This window comes from Heptranchias perlo, unplaced genomic scaffold, assembly GCF_035084215.1.
Source record: "Heptranchias perlo isolate sHepPer1 unplaced genomic scaffold, sHepPer1.hap1 HAP1_SCAFFOLD_672, whole genome shotgun sequence".
NCBI lineage: Eukaryota > Metazoa > Chordata > Chondrichthyes > Hexanchiformes > Hexanchidae > Heptranchias > Heptranchias perlo.
This window is the reverse complement of record NW_027139701.1, coordinates 42,501-61,316: the sequence shown is the minus strand read 5'-3', so window position 1 is coordinate 61,316 and position 18,816 is coordinate 42,501. Positions and strand designations below refer to the sequence as shown.

Sequence of the window (18,816 nt, the reverse complement as noted above, 5' to 3'; positions counted from 1 at the left end):
CTCCGACAGTGCAGCACTCCCTCAGTACTGGGACCGGGGAGTGTGGGCCTGGATTATGGGGCTCGAGTCCTAGAGTATATCCATCTACCTCCGACAGTGCAGCACTCCCTCAGTACTGGGACCGGGGAGTGTGGGCCTGGGTTATGGGGCTCGAGTCCCAGAGTATATCCATCTACCTCCGACAGTGCAGCACTCCCTCAGTACTGGGACCAGGGAGTGTGGGCCTGGATTATGGGGCTCGAGTCCTAGAGTATATCCATCTCCCTCCGACAGTGCGGCACTCCCTCAGTACTGGCACCGGGGAGTGTGGGCCTGGATTATGCGGCTCGAGTCCTAGAGTATATCCATCTACCTCCGACAGTGCAGCACTCCCTCAGTACTGGGACCGGGGAGTGTGGGCCTGGATTATGGGGCTCGAGTCCTAGAGTATATCCATCTCCCTCCGACAGTGCAGCACTCCCTCAGTACTGGGACCGGGGAGTGTGGGCCTGGGTTATGGGGCTCGAGTCCTAGAGTATATCCATCTACCTCCGACAGTGCAGCACTCCCTCAGTACTGGGACCGGGGAGCGTGGGCCTGGATTATGGGGCTCGAGTCCTAGAGTATATCCATCTACCTCCGACAGTGCAGCACTCCCTCAGTACTGGGACCGGGGAGTGTGGGCCTGGGTTATGGGGCTCGAGTCCTAGAGTATATCCATCTACCTCCGACAGTGCAGCACTCCCTCAGTACTGGGACCGGGGAGTGTGGGCCTGGATTATGGGGCTCGAGTCCTAGAGTATATCCATCTACCTCCGACAGTGCAGCACTCCCTCAGTACTGGCACCGGGGAGTGTGGGCCTGGATTATGGGGCTCGAGTCCTAGAGTATATCCATCTACCTCCGACAGTGCAGCACTCCCTCAGTCCTGGGACCGGGGAGTGTGGGCCTGGATTATGGGGCTCGAGTCCTAGAGTATATCCATCTCCCTCCGACAGTGCAGCACTCCCTCAGTACTGGGACCGGGGAGTGTGGGCCTGGATTATGGGGCTCGAGTCCTAGAGTATATCCATCTCCCTCCGACAGTGCAGCACTCCCTCAGTACTGGGACCGGGGAGTGTGGGCCTGGATTATGGGGCTCGAGTCCTAGAGTATATCCATCTCCCTCCGACAGTGCAGCACTCCCTCAGTACTGGGACCGGGGAGTGTGGGCCTGGATTATGGGGCTCGAGTCCTAGAGTATATCCATCTACCTCCGACAGTGCAGCACTCCCTCAGTACTGGGACCGGGGAGCGTGGGCCTGGATTATGGGGCTCGAGTCCTAGAGTATATCCATCTACCTCCGACAGTGCAGCACTCCCTCAGTACTGGGACCGGGGAGTGTGGGCCTGGATTATGGGGCTCGAGTCCTAGAGTATATCCATCTACCTCCGACAGTGCAGCACTCCCTCAGTACTGGGACCGGGGAGCGTGGGCCTGGATTATGGGGCTCGAGTCCTAGAGTATATCCATCTACCTCCGACAGTGCAGCACTCCCTCAGTACTGGGACCGGGGAGCGTGGGCCTGGATTATGGGGCTCGAGTCCTAGAGTATATCCATCTACCTCCGACAGTGCAGCACTCCCTCAGTACTGGCACCGGGGAGTGTGGGCCTGGATTATGGGGCTCGAGTCCTAGAGTATATCCATCTACCTCCGACAGTGCAGCACTCCCTCAGTACTGGGACCGGGGAGTGTGGGCCTGGATTATGGGGCTCGAGTCCTAGAGTATATCCATCTACCTCCGACAGTGCAGCACTCCCTCAGTACTGGCACCGGGGAGTGCGGGCCTGGATTATGGGGCTCGAGTCCTAGAGTATATCCATCTGCCTCCGACAGTGCAGCACTCCCTCAGTACTGGGACCGGGGAGTGTGGGCCTGGATTATGGGGCTCGAGTCCTAGAGTATATCCATCTCCCTCCGACAGTGCAGCGCTCCCTCAGTACTGGGACCGGGGGAGTGTGGGCCTGGATTATGGGGCTCGAGTCCTAGAGTATATCCATCTACCTCCGACAGTGCAGCGCTCCCTCAGTACTGGGACCGGGGAGTGTGGGCCTGGATTATGGGGCTCGGGTCCGAGAGTATAACCATCTACCTCCGACAGTGCAGCACTCCCTCAGTACTGGCACTGGGGAGTGTGGGCCTGGATTATGGGGCTCGAGTCCTAGAGTATATCCATCTCCCTCCGACAGTGCAGCGCTCCCTCAGTACTGGCACCGGGGGAGTGTGGGCCTGGATTATGGGGCTCGAGTCCTAGAGTATATCCATCTACCTCCGACAGTGCAGCACTCCCTCAGTACTGGCACCGGGGAGTGTGGGCCTGGATTATGGGGCTCGAGCCCTAGAGTATATCCATCTACCTCCGACAGTGCAGCACTCCCTCAGTACTGGCACCGGGGAGCGTGGGCCTGGATTACGGGGCTCGAGTCTCTGGGAGTGTGGGGTTCCAACTTCTGACTCAGAGCTGAGAGGTGAGAGAGAGAGTGAGTGTGCTCCTCATTGAGCCCCAGGTCATGGAATGCGGTCAGAGTTTTAAACACGGTAAAGCCCTGGTGAGGAAGCCCAGGGAGGGAAGGTGCTACAAACACTCACTCTTGGCATGTTCCCCAGCACCGACCAGCAGCTGGTAGAAGATGTGAAAGGTCCGCTCGTCCTTGGCCTGACGGATGGCCCGGGATTTCTCCAACAGGTCTGCGGGCCGCCGTCAAGGATTGTGGGCCTCTCGGGAAAACTGGACGCGGAGCTAATCTGCACCCCCACCAGCACCCCCTCCCTGCCCCGCCACTCCCACTGCCAGATATCAGGCCTGCAAGCACCGGCCTGGATTCGAACCCTTGCCCCACGGAGTGTCTGGCCCACCAGTTCCCGAGAGCGAGAGAGAGAGAGCGACAGACAGAGAGAGAGAGAGAGACAGAGAGAGACAGACAGAGAGACAGAGAGAGACAGAGAGAGAGACAGACAGAGAGAGAGAGAGACAGAGAGAGACAGAGAGAGAGAGAGACAGAGAGAGAGAGAGAGAGACAGACAGACAGAGAGAGAGAGAGACAGAGAGAGAGAGAAAGAGAGAGAGAGACAGAGAAAGAGAGAGAGAGACAGAGAGAGAGACAGAGAGAGAGAGAGAGACAGAGAGAGAGAGAGAGAGACAGACAGACAGAGAGAGAGAGACAGAGAGAGAGAGAAAGAGAGAGAGAGACAGAGAAAGAGAGAGAGAGAGAGACAGAGAGAGAGAGAGAGAGACAGAGAGAGAGAGAGACAGAGAGAGAGAGAGAGAGACAGACAGACAGACAGAGAGAGAGAGAGAGACAGAGAGAGAGAGAGAGAGAGACAGAGAAAGAGAGAAAGAGAGCGAGAGACAGAGAGCGAGAGACAGAGAGAGAGAGAGAGAGAGACAGAGAGAGAGAGAGAGAGAGACAGAGAGAGAGAGAGAGAGAGAGAGAGAGAGACAAAGAGAGAGAGACAGAGAGAGAGAGAGAAAGAAAGAGAGAGAGAGCGCGAGAGAAAGCGAGAGGAGTCCCTTCGCCCCCTCTGTCTGGGGCTGGATTTGAGCCGCAGGTCCCAGAGGGCGAGAGGACAGCGTCCGACATAAGAAATAGGAGCAGGAGCAGGCCATTCGGCCCCTCGAGGCTGCTCCGCCATTCAATCAGATCATGACTGATCTTCACCCTCAACTCCACTTTCCCGCCCGATCCCCATGTCCCTCGATTCCCCCAGAGTCCAAAAATCCATCGATCTCAGCCTTGAATATCCTCAACGACTGAGCGTCCACAGCCCTCTGGGGGAGAGAATTCCAAAGATTCACAACCCTCTGATTGAAGAAATTCCTCCTCATCTCAGTCTCGAATGTCCGACCCCTTATCCTGAGACTATGCCCCCTAGTTCTCGACCCAATGACCCACCCAGTCCCCCCATCGGAGAGCTAGAGAGAGAGAGACAGAGAGAGAGGGGAGGGGGAGAGAGAGAGAGGAGCCCCTTCATCCCCTCCGTCTGGGGCTGGATTTGTCCCAGAGGGGTGAGAGGACAGTGTCCGGCCCACTGACCCGCCCAGTTCCTCTTGAAACAAACTCGTTTATGAGGGTCTCCATTCCCCATCCCAATCCACGGCCAGCCAAGGATACATGTCTCTATGTTTGCTCCAACAATATATCCAGTTACATCAAAGTTTATCCGGATGAATTTTCCCTGGAAGACACAGAACACAGAGTTTATCAATTAAAGTTCGACTGCCTCGTGCCCTCTGTCCCAGGCCCCGCGAACCCCCCCCGGATGCGGGCCCCGCGAACCCCCCCCCCGGACACAGGCCCCGCGACCTCCCCCGACACAGTCCCCTGTGCCCTCTGCCCCCTGATCCTGTGACCACCTGCCCTGTGCCCTCTGTCCCTGATCCTGTGACCACCTGCCCTGTGCCCTCTGTCCCTGATCCTGTGACCACCTGCCCTGTGCCCTCTGTCCCTGATCCTGTGACCACCTGCCCTGTGCCCCCTGATTCTGTGACCACCTGCCCTGTGCCCTCTGTCCCTGATCCTGTGACCACCTGCCCTGTGCCCCCTGATCCTGTGACCTCCTGCCCTGTGCCCTCTGTCCCTGATCCTGTGACCACCTGCCCTGTGCCCTCTGTCCCTGATCCTGTGACCTCCTGCCCTGTGCCCTCTGTCCCTGATCCTGTGACCACCTGCCCTGTGCCCTCTGTCCCTGATCCTGTGACCACCTGCCCTGTGCCCTCTGTCCCTGATCCTGTGACCACCTGCCCTGTGCCCTCTGCCCCTGATCCTGTGACCACCTGCCCTGTGCCCTCTGCCCCTGATCCTGTGACCACCTGCCCTGTGCCCTCTGCCCCCTGATCCTGTGACCACCTGCCCTGTGCCCTCTGCCCCCTGATCCTGTGACCTCCTGCCCTGTGCCCTCTGTCCCTGATCCTGTGACCACCTGCCCTGTGTCCTCTGTCCCTGATCCTGTGACCACCTGCCCTGTGTCCTCTGTCCCTGATCCTGTGACCACCTGCCCTGTGCCCTCTGCCCCCTGATCCTGTGACCTCCTGCCCTGTGCCCCCTGTCCCTGATCCTGTGACCACCTGCCCTTTGCCCTCTGTCCCTGATCCTGTGACCTCCTGCCCTGTGCCCTCTGTCCCTGATCCTGTGACCACCTGCCCTGTGCCCCCTGTCCCTGATCCTGTGACCACCTGCCCTGTGCCCTCTGCCCTCTGATCCTGTGACCTCCTGCCCTGTGCCCTCTGTCCCTGATCCTGTGACCACCTGCCCTGTGCCCTCTGTCCCTGATCCTGTGACCACCTGCCCTGTGCCCTCTGCCCCCTGATCCCGTGACCACCTGCCCTGTGCCCCCTGTCCCTGATCCCGTGACCACCTGCCCTGTGCCCTCTGTCCCTGATCCTGTGACCACCTGCCCTGTGCCCTCTGTCCCTGATCCCTTGACCACCTGCCCTGTGCCCTCAGTCCCTTATCCCTTGACCACCTGCCCTGTGCCCTCTGTCCCTGATCCTGTGACCACCTGCCCTGTGCCCCCTGATCCTGTGACCTCCTGCCCTGTGCCCCCTGATCCTGTGACCTCCTGCCCTGTGCCCTCTGTCCCTGATCCTGTGACCACCTGCCCTGTGCCCTCTGTCCCTGATCCTGTGACCACCTGCCCTGTGCCCCCTGATCCTGTGACCACCTGCCCTGTGCCCTCTGTCCCTGATCCTGTGACCACCTGCCCTGTGCCCCCTGATCCTGTGACCTCCTGCCCTGTGCCCTCTGTCCCTGATCCTGTGACCACCTGCCCTGTGCCCTCTGTCCCTGATCCTGTGACCTCCTGCCCTGTGCCCTCTGTCCCTGATCCTGTGACCACCTGCCCTGTGCCCTCTGTCCCTGATCCTGTGACCACCTGCCCTGTGCCCCCTGATCCTGTGACCACCTGCCCTGTGCCCTCTGTCCCTGATCCTGTGACCTCCTGCCCTGTGCCCTCTGTCCCTGATCCTGTGACCTCCTGCCCTGTGCCCTCTGTCCCTGATCCTGTGACCACCTGCCCTGTGCCCTCTGTCCCTGATCCTGTGACCACCTGCCCTGTGCCCCCTGATCCTGTGACCACCTGCCCTGTGCCCTCTGTCCCTGATCCTGTGACCTCCTGCCCTGTGCCCTCTGTCCCTGATCCTGTGACCACCTGCCCTGTGCCCTCTGTCCCTGATCCTGTGACCACCTGCCCTGTGCCCTCTGTCCCTGATCCTGTGACCACCTGCCCTGTGCCCTCTGCCCCTGATCCTGTGACCACCTGCCCTGTGCCCTCTGCCCCCTGATCCTGTGACCACCTGCCCTGTGCCCTCTGCCCCCTGATCCTGTGACCTCCTGCCCTGTGCCCTCTGTCCCTGATCCTGTGACCACCTGCCCTGTGTCCTCTGTCCCTGATCCTGTGACCACCTGCCCTGTGTCCTCTGTCCCTGATCCTGTGACCACCTGCCCTGTGCCCTCTGCCCCCTGATCCTGTGACCTCCTGCCCTGTGCCCCCTGTCCCTGATCCTGTGACCACCTGCCCTGTGCCCTCTGTCCCTGATCCTGTGACCTCCTGCCCTGTGCCCTCTGTCCCTGATCCTGTGACCACCTGCCCTGTGCCCCCTGTCCCTGATCCTGTGACCACCTGCCCTGTGCCCTCTGCCCTCTGATCCTGTGACCTCCTGCCCTGTGCCCTCTGTCCCTGATCCTGTGACCACCTGCCCTGTGCCCTCTGTCCCTGATCCTGTGACCACCTGCCCTGTGCCCTCTGCCCCCTGATCCCGTGACCACCTGCCCTGTGCCCCCTGTCCCTGATCCCGTGACCACCTGCCCTGTGCCCTCTGTCCCTGATCCTGTGACCACCTGCCCTGTGCCCTCTGTCCCTGATCCCTTGACCACCTGCCCTGTGCCCTCAGTCCCTTATCCCTTGACCACCTGCCCTGTGCCCTCTGTCCCTGATCCTGTCACCACCTGCCCTGTGCCCTCTGTCCCTGATCCTGTCACCACCTGCCCTGTGCCCTCTGTCCCTGATCCTGTCACCACCTGCCCTGTGCCCTCTGTCCCTGATCCTGTGACCTCCTGCCCTATGCCCTCTGCCCCTGTGACCACCTGCCCTGTGCCCTCTGTCCCTGATCCTGTGACCACCTGCCCTGTGCCCTTTGATCCTGTGACCACCTGCCCTGTGCCCTCTGTGCCTTTTTGGGAAACGAGCCCACTTACGAATCGAGATGAGTTGTCGTTCTTCACGGTCTTGGCATTGCCGAACGCTTCCAGAATGGGGTTGGCTTGAAGCAGCTGACGTTCCAGTTCACCCTGGAAGGGGGGGGTCAGGGAAGGGGGAGGTAAAAGGAAAAACAATCTGGATCAGTCACATCCTGGAAGGGAGTGGGAGGGCGGGAAATAAAGACAACCGACGGGCACGAAAATGGGAAACGATGAGAGAGAGAGAGAGAGAGAGAGAGAGAGAGAGAGAAAGAGAGAGAGGAGAGAGAATGAATATGAATGAGATGGATGAGGCCCAACGCACAGCTCCTGAACCAGGCTCCACTTCCAGAGCCTCCCATGCGGGCGGTGGACGTAGCTGCTCGGGAGGATCAGGAGACCCTCATGGTTCCCAAATTGAATGGAGAGATCGCATAAACTAGGCTTGTATTTTCCCTGGAACGTACAACAACTCCCATTCACACAGTGCCTTTAACGTCCCCAAGGCGCTTCCCAGGAGCGATTATCAAACACAATCTGACCCCGAGACACATGAGGAGATATTAGGGACAGGTGACCAAAAGCTCGGGCAAAGAGGGAGGTTTTAAGGAGCGTCTTAAAGGAGGAGAGAGAGGGGGAGAGGTTTAGGGAGGGAATTCCAGAGCTCAGGGCCCAGGCAGCTGAAGGCACGGCCGCCAATGGTGGAGCGATGGGAATCGGGGATAAGCAAGAGGCCAGAATTGGAGGAGCGCAGAGATCTCGGAGGGTCGTAGGAGGTTACAGAGATAGGGAGGGGGGCGAGGGCCATGGAGGGATTTGAACAGGAGGATGAGAATTGTAGGGGCTGGAGGAGGTTACAGAGATAGGGAGGGGGGGCGAGGGCCATGGAGGGATTTGAACAGGAGGATGAGAATTGTAGGGGGGCTGGAGGAGGTTACAGAGATAGGGAGGGGGGGGACGAGGGCCATGGAGGGATTTGAACAGGAGGATGAGAATTGTCGGGGCTGGAGGAGGTTACAGAGATAGGGAGGGGGGCGAGGGTCATGGAGGGATTTGAACAGGAGGATGAGAATTGTAGGGGCTGGAGGAGGTTACAGAGATAGGGAGGGGGGGCGAGGGCCATGGAGGGATTTGAACAGGAGGATGAGAATTGTCGGGGCTGGAGGAGGTTACAGAGATAGGGAGGGGGGGCGAGGGCCATGGAGGGATTTGAACAGGAGGATGAGAATTGTAGGGGCTGGAGGAGGTGACAGAGATAGGGAGGGGGGGTGAGGGCCATGGAGGGATTTGAACAGGAGGATGAGAATTGTAGGGGCTGGAGGAGGTTACAGAGATAGGGAGGGGGGGCGAGGGCCATGGAGGGATTTGAACAGGAGGATGAGAATTGTAGGGGCTGGAGGAGGTGACAGAGATAGGGAGGGGGGGCGAGGGCCATGGAGGGATTTGAACAGGAGGATGAGAATTGTAGGGGCTGGAGGAGGTTACAGAGATAGGGAGGGGGGCGAGGGCCATGGAGGGATTTGAGCAGGAGGATGAGAATTGTCGGGGCTGGAGGAGGTTACAGAGATAGGGAGGGGGGCGAGGGCCATGGAGGGATTTGAACAGGAGGATGAGAACTTTAAAATCGAGGTGTTCCCGGACCGGGACCATACAGGTTAATGAGGTGATTTGATTGAGGTGTTTTGGATTTTTGAAAGGAATTTGAAAGGATCGAGAGAACCTTTTACCGTTGGTGGGGTGGGGTGGGGGAGTCCAGGGCAGGGGGACATAGCCTTAAAATCAGAGCCAAGCCATTCAGGGCAGAAGTCAGAAAAACATTTCTTCACGCAAAGGGTGGTAGAAGTGTGGAAGCACAAAGAGCAGTCGATGCTTGCTCAATAGTTTTAAATCTGAGATCGATCGATTCTTTGCTAGTCAAGGGTATTAAGTGGTATGGAGCCAAGGTGGGTGGATGGAGTTCAGGTATAGATCAGAATGGCGGGACAGGCTCGATGGGCTGAATGGCCTCCTCCGGTTCCTATAGTAACAGGCTCGAGGGGCTGAATGGGCCTCCTCCTGTTCCTATAGTAACAGGCTCGAGGGGCTGAATGGGCCTCCTCCTGTTCCTATAGTAACAGGCTCGGGGGGGGGAATGGGCCTCCTCCTGTTCCTATGGTAACAGGCTCGAGGGGGGGGAATGGGCCTCCTCCTGTTCCTATAGTAACAGGCTCGAGGGGCTGAATGGGCCTCCTCCTGTTCCTATAGTAACAGGCTCGAGGGGCTGAATGGGCCTCCTCCTGTTCCGATAGTAACAGGCTCGAGGGGGGGAATGGGCCTCCTCCTGTTCCTATAGTAACAGGCTCGAGGGGCTGAATGGGCCTCCTCCTGTTCCGATAGTAACAGGCTCGAGGGGCTGAATGGGCCTCCTCCTGTTCCTATAGTAACAGGCTCGAGGGGCTGAATGGGCCTCCTCCTGTTCCTATAGTAACAGGCTCGAGGGGCTGAATGGGCCTCCTCCTGTTCCTATAGTAACAAGCTCGAGGGGGGGAATGGGCCTCCTCCTGTTCCTATAGTAACAGGCTCGAGGGGCTGAATGGGCCTCCTCCTGTTCCGATAGTAACAGGCTCGAGGGGCTGAATGGGCCTCCTCCTGTTCCTATAGTAACAGGCTCGAGGGGGGGAATGGGCCTCCTCCTGTTCCTATAGTAACAGGCTCGAGGGGCTGAACGGGCCTCCTCCTGTTCCTATAGTAACAGGCTCGAGGGGGCTGAACGGGCCTCCTCCTGTTCCTATAGTAACAGGCTCGAGGGGCTGAACGGGCCTCCTCCTGTTCCTATAGTAACAGGCTCGAGGGGCTGAATGGGCCTCCTCCTGTTCCTATAGTAACAGGCTCGAGGGGCTGAACGGGCCTCCTCCTGTTCCTATAGTAACAGGCTCGAGGGGGCTGAACGGGCCTCCTCCTGTTCCGATAGTAACAGGCTCGAGGGGCTGAACGGGCCTCCTCCTGTTCCGATAGTAACAGGCTCGAGGGGCTGAACGGGCCTCCTCCTGTTCCTATAGTAACAGGCTCGAGGGGCTGAATGGGCCTCGTCCTGTATCCAAAGCTCTCCATCACTGAGAGTCCTCCTCTCCTCATGTCTGGGTCCGCTGTTAGACTAATTGATGGTTAGTCAACAACTCCATTATCGTTGTATCGCGAGACCACCAGGATGGCGGAAGGCCATTGAAATGGGACTGGGGTCTTTTCATCGTCCAGCGATGGGTGTGACCCTGTGCACGTTCCGGACACTGGATCTGTGTCAGGCAGATCGACCCCCCTCGCCTTCCTCTGCTAAAAGTCTAACCCTGGCACCACCAACACTCCAGGCACTGACCCACTTTCTAAAAAGTTTGACTGGAGACTGTCGAGTCGGTTGTTCGGCCAAAACCAGGCTCGGGTGCAAACAGTTGCCGCTCTGGTCCCCGGTTTAACCGAGGAAGTTCCAGATCCCGCACCGTCATTTGATCGCTCGAGGTGAGGTGGGCTGACCGGCTGGACTCACCAATGTCTTGTCTCCTGAAAAATGTTCACTGAGGAGAGATGGAGTGAGCGAGACAGGCAGGAAGCAAGCGGGCGGAGAGAGCGGGGCGGGGGGAGGGCGGAGGGAGCGGGGCGGGGGCGGAGGGAGCGGGGCGGGGGGAGGGAGCGGGGCGGGGGGAGGGCGGAGGGAGTGGGGCGGGGAGGGCGGAGGGAGCGGGGCGGGTAGGGCGGAGGGAGCGGGGCGGGGGAGGGCGGAGGGAGCGGGGCGGGGGAGGGCGGAGGGAGCGGGGCGGGGGAGGGCTGAGGGAGCGGGGCGGGGGAGGGCGGAGGGAGCGGGGCGGGGGGAGAGAGAGCGCGAGAGTCGGAGAGAGAGCAAGAGTCGGAGAGAGAGAGAGCGAGAGTCGGAGAGAGAGAGAGAGAGTCGGAGAGAGAGAGAGAGTCGGAGAGAGAGAGCGCGAGAGTCGGAGAGAGAGAGAGAGCGAGAGTCGGAGAGAGAGAGCGAGAGTCGGAGAGAGAGCGAGAGTCGGAGAGAGAGAGCGAGAGTCGGAGAGAGAGAGCGAGAGTCGGAGAGAGAGAGCGAGTGAGTCGGAGAGAGAGAGCGAGAGTCGGAGAGAGAGCGCGAGAGTCGGAGAGAGAGAGCGAGAGTCGGAGAGAGAGAGCGAGAGTCGGAGAGAGAGCGAGCGAGAGTCGGAGAGAGAGCGAGCGAGAATCGGAGAGAGAGCGAGCGAGAATCGGAGAGAGAGAGCGAGAGTCGGAGAGAGAGAGCGAGAGTCGGAGAGAGAGCGAGAGTCGGAGAGAGAGCGAGAGTCGGAGAGAGAGCGAGAGAGAGAGAGTCGGAGAGAGAGCGAGCGAGAGTCGGAGAGAGAGCGAGAGTCGGAGAGAGAGAGAGCGCGAGAGTCGGAGAGAGAGAGAGCGCGAGAGTCGGAGAGAGAGCGAGCGAGAGTCGGAGAGAGAGCGAGCGAGAGTCGGAGAGAGAGAGCGCGAGTCGGAGAGAGAGAGAGCGAGAGTCGGAGAGAGAGAGAGCGAGAGTCGGAGAGAGAGAGCGAGAGTCGGAGAGAGAGCGAGAGTCAGAGAGAGAGAGCGAGAGTCGGAGAGAGAGAGAGCGAGAGTCGGAGAGAGAGAGAGCGAGAGTCGGAGAGAGAGAGAGCGAGAGTCGGAGAGAGAGAGCGAGAGTCGGAGAGAGAGCGAGCGAGAGTCGGAGAGAGAGCGAGCGAGAGTCGGAGAGAGAGCGAGCGAGAGTCGGAGAGAGAGCGAGCGAGAGTCGGAGAGAGAGCGAGCGAGAGTCGGAGAGAGAGCGCGAGTGAGTTGGAGAGAGAGCGAGAGTCGGAGAGAGAGCGAGAGTCGGAGAGAGAGCGAGCGAGAGTCGGAGAGAGAGAGCGAGAGTCGGAGAGAGAGCGAGAGTCGGAGAGAGAGCGAGCGAGAGTCGGAGAGAGAGCGAGCGAGAGTCGGAGAGAGAGCGAGCGAGTCGGAGAGAGAGCGAGAGTCGGAGAGAGAGCGAGTGAGTCGGAGAGAGAGAGCGAGTGAGTCGGAGAGAGAGCGAGAGTCGGAGAGAGAGAGCGAGTGAGTCGGAGAGAGAGCGAGAGTCGGAGAGAGAGCGAGAGTCGGAGAGAGAGCGAGAGTCGGAGAGAGAGCGAGAGTCGGAGAGAGAGAGCGAGTGAGTCGGAGAGAGAGCGAGAGTCTGAGAGAGAGAGTGCGAGCGAGGGAGAGGGAGAGGTACGAGCGAGGTGGCTTTTAACAGGAGGTGGGGAGGTGGTCTGAAGCTATCCTCCTCCGATGTCTGGGTCAGTGCCACACAATCCCAACGAGCTGATTCCCGCCCGCACTCTGTGGGAACAGGAGGGCGCAACACCCTGCGGTCGTCGGGAGACCCAGAGAACTGGTTGTTGAAGACACCCCCAAGCCTGTCTGGGAAAGAGTTAAGAGACAGCCAGCCGGGGTTTAGCCGGTGGGAGAGGTAGGTGAGCGGAAACTAGCAGCTACTCACGTATGCAATGGACGCACTCTGCCAAACGCCAAACACCAACACGGCAAAATCAATAAAACAGAAACAAAAAAAAAAGGGAAATAAAGTATTAACACGCAGCACAATGATAATGAAATATACAAGCACAGACAACAACTACTATTCCAGGACTACGGCCACATCGCGCACTCATGCTCTCTCTCTCTCCCCCCGCCCAACTCCCCACCCAACTCCCTCCGCAAACACGACAACTGCTCTAATGGGGCACAAGATGGCAGCTGAATGGGCGACAACTTCTCTCTCTCTCTCTCTCTCACACACACACACACACACAGAGCAGGTGGAGTACACAGAGGGATGATGCGGGTGAACCTCCCTCTTCGATGGCACATTATTACGTTGCTTTTACAGCACGGAAACAGGCCATTCGGCCCAACAGGTCCGTGCTGGCGTTTATGCTCCACACGAGCCTCCTCCCTCCCTACTCCATCTCACCCTATCCCCCTATCCTTCTATTCCTTCCTCCCTCATGTGTTTATCCAGCTTCCCCTTAAGTCCATCCGCACTATTCGCCTCAGGATTCTAGTAAATCTCCCCCTTAACCTTCTCTGCCCCGAGGGGAACGACCCCAGATTCTCCACATAACCGAGGACCCTCATCCCCGGGACCACTCTGGTAAATCTCCTCCTGAACCTTCTCTGCCCCGAGGGGAACGACCCCAGATTCTCCAGTCTCTCCACTTTAACTGGAGACCCTCATCCCCGGGACCACTCTGGTAAATCTCCTCCTGAACCTTCTCTGCCCCGAGGGGAACGACCCCCAGATTCTCCACATAACCGGGGTCCCTCATCCCCGGGACCACTCTGGTAAATCTCCTCCTGAACCTTCTCTGCCCCGAGGGGAACGACCCCAGATTCTCCACATAACTGGGGTCCCTCATCCCCGGGACCACTCTGGTAAATCTCCTCCTGAACCTTCTCTGCCCCGAGGGGAACGACCCCAGATTCTCCAGTCTCTCCACTTTAACTGGAGACCCTCATCCCCGGGACCACTCTGGTAAATCTCCTCCTGAACCTTCTCTGCCCCGAGGGGAACGACCCCAGATTCTCCACATAACTGGAGACCCTCATCCCCGGGACCACTCTGGTAAATCTCCTCCTGAACCTTCTCTGCCCCGAGGGGAACGACCCCAGATTCTCCACATAACTGGAGACCCTCATCCCCGGGACCACTCTGGTAAATCTCCTCCTGAACCTTCTCTGCCCCGAGGGGAACGACCCCAGATTCTCCGCATAACCGAGGTCCCTCATCCCCGGGACCATTCTGGTAAATCTCCCCCTTAACCTTCTCTGCCCCGAGGGGAACGACCCCAGATTCTCCACATGACTGGGGTCCCTCATCCCCGGGACCACTCTGGTAAATCTCCTCCTGAACCTTCTCTGCCCCGAGGGGAACGACCCCCAGATTCTCCGCATAACTGGAGACCCTCATCCCCGGGACCACTCTGGTAAATCTCCCCCTGAACCTTCTCTGCCCCGAGGGGAACGACCCCAGATTCTCCACATAACTGGAGACCCTCATCCCCGGGACCACTCTGGTAAATCTCCTCCCACTTTACTTCACCTCACCCTAGAAACACATCCGGTGAGACCACATCTGGAATACTGTGTGCAGTTTCGGTCTCCTTATTTAAGAAAGGACATGATTCGCTCGACTGATCCCTGGGATGAGGGGGTTATCTTATGAGGGAAGGTTGGGCCTGTATACACACTGGAGTTTAGAAGAATGAGAGGTGATCTTACTGAAACATATAAGATCCTGAGGGGATTGGAAGGGGCAGATGCCGAGGGGATGTTTCCCCTTGTGGGGGAGACTGCAACTAGGGGGGCCACAGTTTAAAAAATAAGGGCTCTCCCATTTAAGATGGGGATGAGGAGCAATCTTTTCTCTCAGAGGGTCGTGAGTCTGAGGAACTCCCCTCCCCGGAGAGCGGTGGAGGCAGGGTCACTGAATATTTTTTAAGGCTGAGTTAAGAGAGATTCCTGATTAACGAGGGAGTCAAAGGTTGCAGGAGGTCGACGGGAACGTAGGGGGTGAGGACACAATCAGATCGGCCGCGATCTCATCGAATGGCGGAGCAGGCTCGAGGGGCCGAACGGCCGACTCCTGCTCTTAGTCCGTGTGTTCTGCTCCTTTCTCACTCGTCCGACGTTACAACAGTGTCGACACTTTTCCAAAGGAAAAGTAACTCGTTGGCTGTGGGGCGTCCTGAGGTGATGAAAGGGGCTGTAGAAATGCAAGGTTCTTTCTTAGAACCATAGGATGATGTGGCGCAGGATGAGGCCGTTCGGCCCGTCGTGCCTGTGCCGGCTCTTTTGAAAGGGCTGTCCAATTGAGGAGCAAATATGTAAGGAGATTACAGACAGCTGCAAGAAAAATAGGGTGGTAATAGTAGGGGACTTTAACTTTCCCAACATTGACTGGGACAGCCATAGCATTAGGGGCTTGGATGGAGAGAAATTTGTTGAGTGTATTCAGGAGGAATTTCTCATTCAGTATGTGGATGGCCCGACTAGAGAGGGGGCAAAACTTGACCTCCTCTTGGGAAATAAGGAAGGGCAGGTGACAGAAGTGTTAGTGAGGGATCACTTTGGGACCAGTGATCATAATTCCATTAGTTTTAAGATAGCTATGGAGAATGATAGGTCTGGCCCAAAAGTTAAAATTCTAAATTGGGGAAAGGCCAATTTTGATGGTATTAGACAGGAACTTTCAGAAGTTGATTGGGAGAGTCTGTTGGCAGGCAAAGGGACGTCTGGTAAGTGGGAGGCTTTCAAAAGTGTGTTAACCAGGGTTCAGGGTAAGCACATTCCTTATAAAGTGAAGGGCAAGGCTGGTAGAAGTAGGGAACCTTGGATGACTCGGGAGATTGAGGCCCGAGTCAGAAAGAAGAAGGAGGCATATGACATGCATAGGCAGCTGGGATCAAGTGGATCCCTTGAAGAGTATAGTGATTGCCGGAGTAGAGTTAAGAGAGAAATCAGGAGGGCAAAAAGGGGACATGAGATTGCTTTGGCAGATAAGGCAAAGGTGAATCCAAAGAGCTTCTACAAATACATAAAGGGCAAAAGAGTAACTAGGGAGAGAGTAGGGCCTCTTAAGGATCAACAAGGTCATCTATGTGCGGAACCACAAGAGATGGGTGAGATCTTAAATGAATATTTCGCATCGGTATTTACGGTTGAGAAAGGCATGGATGTTAGGGAACTTGGGGAAATAAATAGTGATGTCTTGAGGAGTGTACATATTACAGAGAGGGAGGTGCTGGAAGTCTTAACGCGCATCAAGGTAGATAAATCTCCGGGACCTGATGAAATGTATCCCAGGACGTTATGGGAGGTGAGGGAGGAAATTGCGGGTCCCCTAGCAGAGATATTTGAATCATCCACCGCTACAGGTGAAGTGCCTGAAGATTGGAGGGTAGCAAATGTTGTGCCTTTGTTTAAGAAGGGAGGCAGGGAAAAGCCTGGGAACTACAGACCGGTGAGCCTGACATCTGTAGTGGGTAAGTTGTTAGAGGGTATTCTGAGGGACAGGATCTACGGGCATTTGGAGAGGCAGGGACTAATTAGGAACAGTCAGCATGGTTTTGTGAGAGGAAAATCATGTCTCACGAATTTGATTGAGTTTTTTGAAGGGGTAACCAAGAAGATAGATGAGGGCTGTGCAGTAGACGTGGTCTACATGGACTTCAGCAAAGCCTTTGACAAGGTACCGCATGGTAGGTTGTTACAAAAGGTTAAATCTCATGGGATCCAAGGTGAGGTAGCCAATTGGATACAAAATTGGCTTGACGACAGAAGACAGAGGGTGGTTGTAGAGGGTTGTTTTTCAAACTGGATGCCTGTGTCCAGCGGTGTGCCTCAGGGATCGGTGCTGGGTCCGCTGTTATTTGTTATTTATATTAATGATTTGGATGAGAATTTAGGAGGCATGGTTAGTAAGTTTGCAGATGACACCAAGATTGGTGGCATTGTGGACAGTGAAGAAGGTTATCTAGGATTGCAACGGGATCTTGATAAATTGGGCCAGTGGGCCGATGAATGGCAGATGGAGTTTTAATTTAGATAAATGTGAGGTGATGCATTTTGGTAGATCGAATCGGGCCAGGACCTACTCCGTTAATGGTAGGGCGTTGGGGAGAGTTATAGAACAAAGAGATCTAGGAGTACAGGTTCATAGCTCCTTGAAAGTGGAGTCACAGGTGGATAGGGTGGCGAAGAAGGCATTCGGCATGCTTGGTTTCATTGGTCAGAACATTGAATACAGGAGTTGGGATGTCTTGTTGAAGTTGTACAGGGCATTAGTAAGGCCACACTTGGAATACTGTGTACAGTTCTGGTCACCCTATTATAGAAAGGATGTTATTAAACTAGAAAGAGTGCAGAAAAGATTTACTAGGATGCAACCGGGACTTGATGGTTTGACTTATAGGGAGAGGTTGGATAGGCTGAGACTTTTTTCCCTGGAGAATAGGGGGTTTAGGGGTGATCTTATAGAAGTCTATAAAATAATGCGGGGCATAGATAAGGTAGATAGTCAAAATCTTTTCCCAAAGGTAGGGGAGTCTATAACGAGGGGGCATACATTTAAGGTGAGAGGGGAGAGATACAAAAGGGTCCAGAGGGGCAATTTTTTCACTCAAAGGGTGGTGAGTGTCTGGAACGAGCTGCCAGAGGCAGTAGTAGAGGCGGGTACAATTTTGTCTTTTAAAAAGCATTTGGACAGTTACATGGGTAAGATGGGTATAGAGGGATATGGGCCAAGTGCAGGAAATTGGGACTAGCTTAGTGGTATAAACTGGACGACATGGACATGTTGGGCCGAAGGGCCTGTTTCCATGTTGTAACTTCTATGATTCTATGAATTGGTCCCACTCCCCCAGCTTTTTCCCCCCCCCCACGGTCCTGCAAATTAATCCCCCTTTCAAACACATGTCCAGTTGCCTTTTTGAAAGTTCCTGTCCTATCTAATTCCCACCACCCCCCACTTTCAGGCAGTGCGTTCCAGATCGTAAAAACGCTCTGTATGTGGGGGAGGGGTAAAAATGTCTCCTCATCTCCCCCTCTGGCTCTTTCCCCGATGACCTTAAATCCGTGTCCTCTGGTCACCGACCCTCCTGCCACTGGAAACACTTTCTCCTTATTTACTCTCTCAAAACCCCTTCATGATTTTGAACCCCTCGATCAAATCTCCTCCTTAAACTTCTCTGCTCTGAGGGGAACGACCCCAGATTCTCCAGTCTCTCCACATAACTGAGGTCCCTCATCCCCGGGACCATTCTGGTAAATCTCCTCTGCACCCTCTCCGAGGCCTGGACATCCTTCCTAAAGTGCGGTACCCAGAATTGAACAGCTACAAGTGAGGTGCCTGAAGATTGGAGGGTAGCAAATGTTGACCCTTTGTTTAAGAAGGGCGGCAGGGAAAAGCCTGGGAACTACAGACCAGTGAGCCTGACATCTGTAGTGGGTAAGTTGTTAGAGGGTATTCTGAGAGACAGGATCTACGGGCATTTGGAGAGGCAGGGACTGATTAGGAACAGTCAGCATGGTTTTGTGAGAGGAAAATCATGTCTCACGAATTTGATTGAGTTTTTTGAAGGGGTAACCAAGAAGATAGATGAGGGCTGTGCAGTAGACGTGGTCTACATGTACTTTAGCAAAGCCTTTGACAAGGTACCGCATGGTAGGTTGTTCCATAAGGTTAAATCTCACGGGATCCAAGGTGAGGTAGCCAATTGGATACAAAGTTGGATTGACGACAGAAGACAGAGGGTGGTTGTAGAGGGTTGTGTTTCAAACTGGATGCCTGTGACCAGCGGTGTGCCTCAGGGATCGGTGCTGGGTCCGCTGTTATTTGTTATTTATATTAATGATTTGGATGAGAATTTAGGAGGCATGGTTAGTAAGTTTGCAGATGACACCAAGATTGGTGGCATTGTGGACAGTGAAGAAGGTTATCTAGGATTGCAACGGGATCTTGATAAATTGGGCCAGTGGGCCGATGAATGGCAGATGGAGTTTAATTTAGATAAATGTGAGGTGATGCATTTTGATAGATCGAATCGGGCCAGGACCTACTCCGTTAATGGTAGGGCGT

The 18,816-nt window shown here is 56.2% G+C and overlaps 1 protein-coding gene across 1 annotated transcript in view; it reads right to left on the bottom strand.

Moving 5' to 3' along the window:
* LOC137318232 (myosin-10-like) overlaps positions 1-18,816 on the bottom strand; it is a gene marked incomplete at its 3' end in the record, with an annotated part of 97,089 nt that overhangs the window by 49,723 nt on the left and 28,550 nt on the right. Inside the window, exons 4-7 of the mRNA XM_067981162.1 lie at positions 12,679-12,696; positions 7,215-7,307; positions 4,134-4,197; positions 2,611-2,709 (exon numbers count right to left, since the gene is read on the bottom strand). Coding sequence (XP_067837263.1) covers positions 2,611-2,709; positions 4,134-4,197; positions 7,215-7,307; positions 12,679-12,696 — 274 coding nt within the window. The remainder of the gene's footprint in view (positions 1-2,610; positions 2,710-4,133; positions 4,198-7,214; positions 7,308-12,678; positions 12,697-18,816) is intronic.